The sequence below is a fragment of the Paramisgurnus dabryanus genome, chromosome 3 (assembly GCF_030506205.2).
Source record: "Paramisgurnus dabryanus chromosome 3, PD_genome_1.1, whole genome shotgun sequence".
NCBI lineage: Eukaryota > Metazoa > Chordata > Actinopteri > Cypriniformes > Cobitidae > Paramisgurnus > Paramisgurnus dabryanus.
Window position 1 is genome coordinate 36159169 of NC_133339.1, and position 7509 is coordinate 36166677.

The 7509-nt window shown below is 35.8% G+C and overlaps 1 protein-coding gene across 1 annotated transcript; it reads right to left on the reverse strand.

Annotated features, from left to right (window-relative positions):
* Positions 1 to 1306: 1306 nt before the first annotated feature.
* ubfd1 (ubiquitin family domain containing 1) lies at positions 1307 to 7093 on the reverse strand. Its single transcript, XM_065257814.1, has 7 exons — positions 7002 to 7093; positions 5908 to 6189; positions 5298 to 5506; positions 5146 to 5211; positions 2150 to 2255; positions 1976 to 2058; positions 1307 to 1879 (listed from the first exon to the last, which is right to left on the reverse strand). Exons 1-7 carry the CDS (start codon positions 7015 to 7017, stop codon positions 1769 to 1771), a joined length of 873 nt encoding a protein of 290 aa, XP_065113886.1. The 5' UTR covers positions 7018 to 7093; the 3' UTR covers positions 1307 to 1768.
* Positions 7094 to 7509: the final 416 nt, after the last annotated feature.

Sequence of the window (7509 nt, forward strand, 5' to 3'; positions counted from 1 at the left end):
CAACACAATTTTTGTAAGTACATCCAACTTATTATAGTTTGTTGGTTCAGAAGTAGTTGTCTTAACTCAAAATAATAAAAGGCAACCAAGCAATATATTTTAGAGTATATATATATATAAAATATATGGTGAAGTAACTTTTGTCACAGTGGATTATTGCATTTCTAATTAGTGCAGTAGATTAAGGGAAAGTACAAGTAAAAGAGAAAAATATGTTATCATTAAAAGATGAAGTTATGTTATCATTTATACATCCTCATGTCATGTTTAAACCAGTATATTAACTTCTTACTTCCGTGTAAGAAAACATAATGTTGCTGCCTGCTTATTATTCTTAATAAAACAAGCTTATACCACACTTACTCTTGAAGGTTTTTGTTCCTAAACTAACCTTAAAATGCTGCATGCTAGCATATCAAAATTTAACTTGATTTACTTGAGCCGAGGTTACTTCATTTAGGCCTAAGTTTAATATTAACCAAACCTTATTTTAAATTTGTTATGTACAAAAATTGTGTTTTCATTCCTCAATTTTATTACGTTCACTGACCAATGTTTTGTATGGGTAGCAAGTGTTTTTGGAGTGTAGAATTCAGAAAAGATGAACTTTGAAAGAATATTCTGACCACTATTTTTTCATATAAGTGAACATTAACTTTACGTTGCTGTCAAACTCCAACTTTACAAAGAACCAATATAATAATGTTAGTTATAATATAAATTATAATATTAAATATCATATTTTATCAAATAATATATAAAAGTGTGTCTTACTGGAACTTGACGAGGAAAAGATGGCCATGATATGACGTTGATATAAGTATACATGTTCTTGTAGGCAAATGTATTACAGAGGTCATTCACACTTACTTCAGGCTTTATTGAAATAAAAATGCTTATCATTGGATGGCAGTAGCACCATGTGTGAACATAAACAACATGCATGATGATCTAATTGTTTATCAGAATATTTACCAATTTAAATTTTTACTAATATTTATTTATTAGCATTTTTTTCAATTTTGTATATAGGGAACAGTAATATTGTTCTCCATAACATTACATTTGATTTGAAGGTTCAAGGCTAGGGACATCCTGGCATTTTTTAAATAACATATTGCTTATTTCCAAAGAAATATAGGGTATTTTAAATATGCACAAATAATATTTTTTTTATGGCTACAATTATCATATGTATATGCAGACAACAAAACCACTGCTTTCAATTAAAATGAGTATCCATGTGGTACCACAAGTCTACATTTTTTAAATTAAGGAAATACAACATTTTTGCTTTAAACCTGAATTAAATTAATGTAACGACATTGCTTTTATTGTGTTAGCAATAATATGTGCAATGAGAAAAGTGGATTATAAAATCAACAATTGTGTGAAGTGTCCACTTTGGCTTGAGTTGAAAAGTAAACTGAGGAATATACTATAAAACATTTCTACTGCATCAATCATTTTCCTTAAATAATTTTTTATTTCTTTCAGAATAACTACGAGAAATGTATATATGCAAGTTCTGTACAATTCTCTGTTTATGCTTGGGATTGCTTTAAAAAAAGGGTGGCAAAAAAGTTTGAAAAAATGGGATGCTGACACTTAGTGCACTTAAAACCTCCGAACAATTCTGTCCAACAGCAATCCTTCGGGTCGTTCTGTATATACTTCAGAAAAATCAGTTCTTCAGATTATTGTATTGGCTTCAGTTAATGTTTTCATTATTTCTGAATCCCAATTCTTCAGTGTCTATAGAGGCACGTTAAAAATACTGCCATTTCCCGAGGACTGTGTCTTTGATTGCATCAACAAATTGCGCAGGCACCCAGTAAACCCAATACTGCGAAGCTTCTGTCGGACCTAGCTGAAATGCCTACAAAAAAAAAAAAAAATTACATATGTTGTTTCCTGAATGTTAACATCCATTTATTAACATACACTGTGTTTGTTTTAACGCTAAGATAAATACCATCATGTGATAGTCCTCGTGACCCTCTATTGGCTCAGTTACAACATTTTTGATGGAACCCATTGGGATTTTTTCTGTCCTTTCTGCAGACAAGAAAACATCAAATCGCAGTCATTTTTAGAGAAGGTACAAATCATGCATTGTTTACTAACATATTTATAAACTGTTAATTACCCTTTGTTCCTATCCAAAGCTGATCCTGTTCCAGTTTGAACGTTAGTCGTACTTTTCCACCAGATTTGTTGTACATTCCTGCTAAAGGCACTGTTGGTAGACGCTCCTAGTCAACACATAAGATCACTTGGATGTCATTAGTGTGTATCGGAAACTTATTTTGTACTCTTTACAGCCGGTTTTCTCAGGAACTAGATGCAAATGATGCTCGGATCTGAACACGTATTATCACATACACACAATGAATAACAAATTAGTGTTTCTTGAGTATATCATATATACATATATTATTTTACAAGATTATAGCTAAATATGAAGAGTTCAGATGCACAACCCTTTAAGTGCGTCTGACATGTTTTCTTTTAAATAAACCATTTTTAGGTGTTTATCAGTCATTTCACTTTAATTGCTATGGAAAGATTTTTAGTCAGTAACTGAAATGCATCATTTAAACAAATGTTATTTTAGGTCATTTGTATTTAACAAATTTGACTTTGTCTTTCCCTGTGAAACCCTCAAAGTACATGCAAAAATCTCCACTTCTAAAAAATAAGTCTCCAGTCACTCTTTATTAAAAGAGTAAAAGGCTAGTTTTTGGTAAACCTCCTTCAAAAAGGTAAAAAAACTCCTGCACCTTGACGTTCGTCCAATTAACGAATACTGTCAACAAAGCAATATTTCTGAATGGCCTGAGGCTGCGTTTAAGCACATCTGAAGTAAAAGTATTTGATGAACGTATAACACCTGCCAAGAGCATTCAGGTAAAAGGGGGGTTCAATGGTATTTCATGAATTCTGACTTATTAACACAGTTATAGAGTTGGTTCCTCATGCTAAACGTAGGCAAAGTGTCAAAAAAGCAGTTGGACGTGTTACAGAATATTTCTGTGCTGAATGCACTTCGCCAGGGTTCGTACAAGTTTCGGAAAGTTTTTTTCGATTACAGGTCCAACTGACATTTCAGGGGTTTTCTATACGTATCACTTCTTTATATGGGCACTTCCCCCGGAAAACCCCACCCACCCGTCAATCAGCGGGAGACGCTAGAACTTACAAACATTCACATCACGCGACAGCTTTGTTTAATTTCAAAACTTAACAATGGCACGAATGACAAAGTGTGTTTTTGGATGTAAGGAGAAGAAAGTCAGCCTTATGAAAACAATGGATATAGTTTATTATCCGGGGTAGCAGCGGAGTTTTGCGTGTGTGTTTGATGCACTGGATTTTCCCAACCGCGGGTCATGAGTTGCATGCGGTAAGTAAGACTTCTGTCTTATGTTGTAAATATACCCGTGCATATTATATAAATGACACGAACATGTAGTGAATCATAAGTTAAACAGTGTTGTATAGTGTTGCATGACTCGTACTCGCTCCTCCCGCGGTAGTAACTCCTCCTTCTTCATTGTTTCGTACGTTATCGGAAAGATTCGGTAAAGCTAATCTTTCTTTTATAAATCTGATTAAACTAAAGACTTTTCGGAGATATAAAGGATGTCATACTACTCTATAGGTACTCCAGATTAACATCAGAAATTCAGAAACAGCGTGTGTTACGTGAGCTTTAATTGGTGATGCACCAATCCAATACCTGGAATCGGTGTCAAAGCGGATCCGGACCTATTTTGCTGTATCAGGAATGAGACCGATCCAAACCACTACAGTGTGTTACCTTCAGTTGTTACTTTTAAGCTAGTGAAAGAACAAAGTATTATAAAGCACCATAATGTTAGTAAAATACCCTATCAGAAACTGCTGATCTACTGGGATTTTCGCGCACAACCATCTCTACAGGTTTACAGAGAATGGTCCGAAAAAGAGAATATATCCAGTGAGCGGCAGTTCTGTGGGTGCAAATGCCTTGTTGATGCCAGAGGTCAGAGGAAAATGGCCAGCCTGGTTCGAGCTGATAGAAAGGCAACAGTCACTCAAATAACCACTCGTTACAACCGAGATATACAAAAGAGCATCTCTGAATGCACAACACATTGAACCTTGAGGCGGATGGGCTACAGCAGAAGAAGACCACACCTGGTGCCACTCCTGACAGCTAAGAAAATAATAACTAAGGCTACAATTCACACAGGCTCACCAAAATGGACAAAAGAAGATTGGAAAAATGTTGACTGGTCTGATGAGTCTCAATTTCCACTGCGACATTCGAATGGTAGGGTCAGAATTTGGTGTCAACAACATGAAAGCATCGATCCATCCTGCCTTGTATCAACGGTTCAGGCTGATGGTGGTGGTGGTGTAATGGATGTTTTCTTGGCACACTTTGGGCCCAGAGCATCGTGTAAACGCCACACCCTACTTGAGTATTGTTGCTTACCATGTCCATTATGACCACAGTGTACCATCTTATGATGGCTATTTCCAGCAGGATAATGCGCCATTTCATAAAGCGCGAATCATCTCAGACTGCTTTCCTGAACATGGTAATGAGTTCACTTTACTCAAATGGCCTCCACAGTCACCAGATCTCAATCCAAAAGAGCATCTTTGGGATGTGGTGGGACGGGAGATTCGCATCATGGATGTGCAGCCGACAAATCTGCAGCAACTGTGTGATGCTATCATGACAACATGGGCCAAAATATCTGTGGAATGTTTCCAGTTCCTTGTTGAATCTGTGCCACGAAGGATTAAGGCAGTTATGAAGGCAAAAGGGAGTCCAACCCGGTACTAGTAAGGTGTACCTAATAAAGTGGCAGGTGAGTGTATGTCCTCTTAAACAATGCAATCTTAAATGATAGGTTTTGTAAAGTAAATTATACCAGATGTAGCAGTAAGCACGCTACACATTTTGTGTGTATATGTGTGTGTGCGCACAATTTAGAAAATACAGTGGTATCGGATTGGTAATGGCAAAATTGGTATCGGCCAATAATATTATTATCTCATAAACATAAGGTGATGTTTAGCGGCATTTGCATCTAAGCTCCTCATATGTTTGTGTATAATGTTATCTTATTTTCTGCATATTCTTATTACCTTAACTCCTTTTACTGAAGGCATAACGTCATCTGGTTTTCCTTTGTCCAGAACTTTTCTGTGTTGCTGAAATAACAGAAGTACACAAGTATAATTATGTTAAGCACTCTTACCATTGTAATGAAGTCACCTCATGTAAAACCGTTGCCTACCTTTTGCCTGCACAATGGCTCTTTTTTGTTTTCCTCAGCTTTGACCTCTTGCTGAATAACTTCTTTTGGCGTATTCACAGCTAGTACATCATTTATCGTAGAGCCAACCACCATTATCTTTGCACCATTTGTAACTTTGATTTCCCGAAGCGTCTTGTCCTCCGGTAGAAGTCCTTTGTACATAACTTTCTGCATAGCAGGTGGAAGACCTAGTAAATAATAAATCATCTTTTATGAGAAATCCAGAAGGTAAAAATTCAAACAGTAATGAAGATGTTGACACATACCCAGTAAAATCCCTTATTGCATTTAAATGTTTAAGTTTAAACAACTTGTAGGCTTGTTTGCTTTTCCATAAATTAAAAATGCTTTCTGGTTCACATATAGGCACATACAATGTTTTTGATATACAATTCACATAATATGTCTACATCAATATGAATATAAATGCAGTCAGTCAAGTTTTAACGATTTTAGTAACAAAGTAGTAGTTTATAAAGTTTTTGAAAAGTTGGAAAATCAGATCTATTCCAAAACGATCCATACTTTTATCAGTCAATTAAGTGTATGTGCCATTAACCTTAACTAGAAAGAGTAGGAGCTGTATTACCAGTAAGTGAGTGAATCTTTTCCTTCAGGTTTGCTCCAGTGCCATCTAAAGGAATTTTAAGATCATATTTGTTTTTGTTCCAAATGATTTTCACTTCAACCATCTCTTTCCCCTCATCGCTTTCCTCTCCATTGCTGACAGTAGCGGCATGAGTCGATGTGCTTTCTTCATCAATATGTAATGCTTGTTCAGTCTTTGCTGCATCGCCTTGTCCAGCAGCTTCACACAAAACTTCTGGTTCTTTCTGCACGGGGTCCGCTTCCATTCCTACTACCTCACTTCCTGTTGGAGCAATTCCACGTGAAATTTAAAAGGGTGCCACTCATTAAAAAAAATGTGACTCAAACCCAGCTAATGTTGTTTTTTTGTGATTTACAGTTTTCTACAGTTCTACAAATCATCACCACTAAAACACATGAGATATTTAGCAATAGTGGGAGTTTACAGTTTTCATTTCTTCCCAACCCCACTCATAACAACACAACAATTCAAAACATTTTTACATAAGAGATCATTTCTAGTAACAGTTTAGCTGCTTGCCTGGAGAACAATGAAACCCTCATGTGGGGTTGTTAAACCCAACTGTAAAGATAAGATCAAAACTGATCGAGACTGTGTGTTTAGTAGTGAATGATCAAACAGCAGGATCATTAAACTGGTATCATAGCCTGCCTGCTGTGCTAATAGTCGCAAGCTCACATTAAGAATGTGTTTCAAATCCCAGTAAGCTGTCTATCTAGACAGCAACCATGAGCATCACAAGCAAGACTGGGACCTTTATCCAAAACCTTTCTAGCCTGCAGATGATGCTCAAATATGCTGTTCAACCATTTCCAAATGTTTCACTATCACAAATTGTCTTACGATGTCCCAAAAATGCTGTCCGAGTAGATGTTGTATCACTGCCGAAGTTTTCGACATGGCTGTTTAGGCTAATCACAAATGATCTGCCTATTTTTTAACGGTGACAAGTTGAAAGAACATCCATTCAATATTACAGAAGTGCCAAATAGCTACAGTTGATATTGTACGTTTAAGAATAACACCGCAAAGAGAACGCAAATAACATTTGAGTGCATTTTCATGCTACCCACCATCCTGCGCCGCCATGATGATTGTGTACAATATGAGGAAAGGCTTCTGGGAAAGATCGTGCTGTCAGTGAATGAACCGTGCTGCTTTCCGTAGCGATTTAGCGATTTCGAAATGTGTGGAGTCGAGGGTTCCAGAAAACATTATATATCAGAACACTTTAATTACACTTTTCCTATCATTACACGCCTTAGATTCAATACATGTGTTCAATACAATATTTATAATTACTGGTTATTTTTTTATAACATAAAAAAGGGCACATTTAATGTGTTTTGGTAATGTAGATTTATAGGTAATATTTGTTCACTTAGCCAAATGTTTATTTATTACATTTATATAGTACATGCCTTCGCTGGAATTCTGGAATGCATATTTGTAATTGTTTTACAATTTTGGTAGTTTAATTTATTCTAACAACAACAAACTCTTATATACTTTTATTGTATAACCTCATAAAAATCTACATCTGGCCCGTGACTTTTTTTGTATGTATATTTATTTTAATTA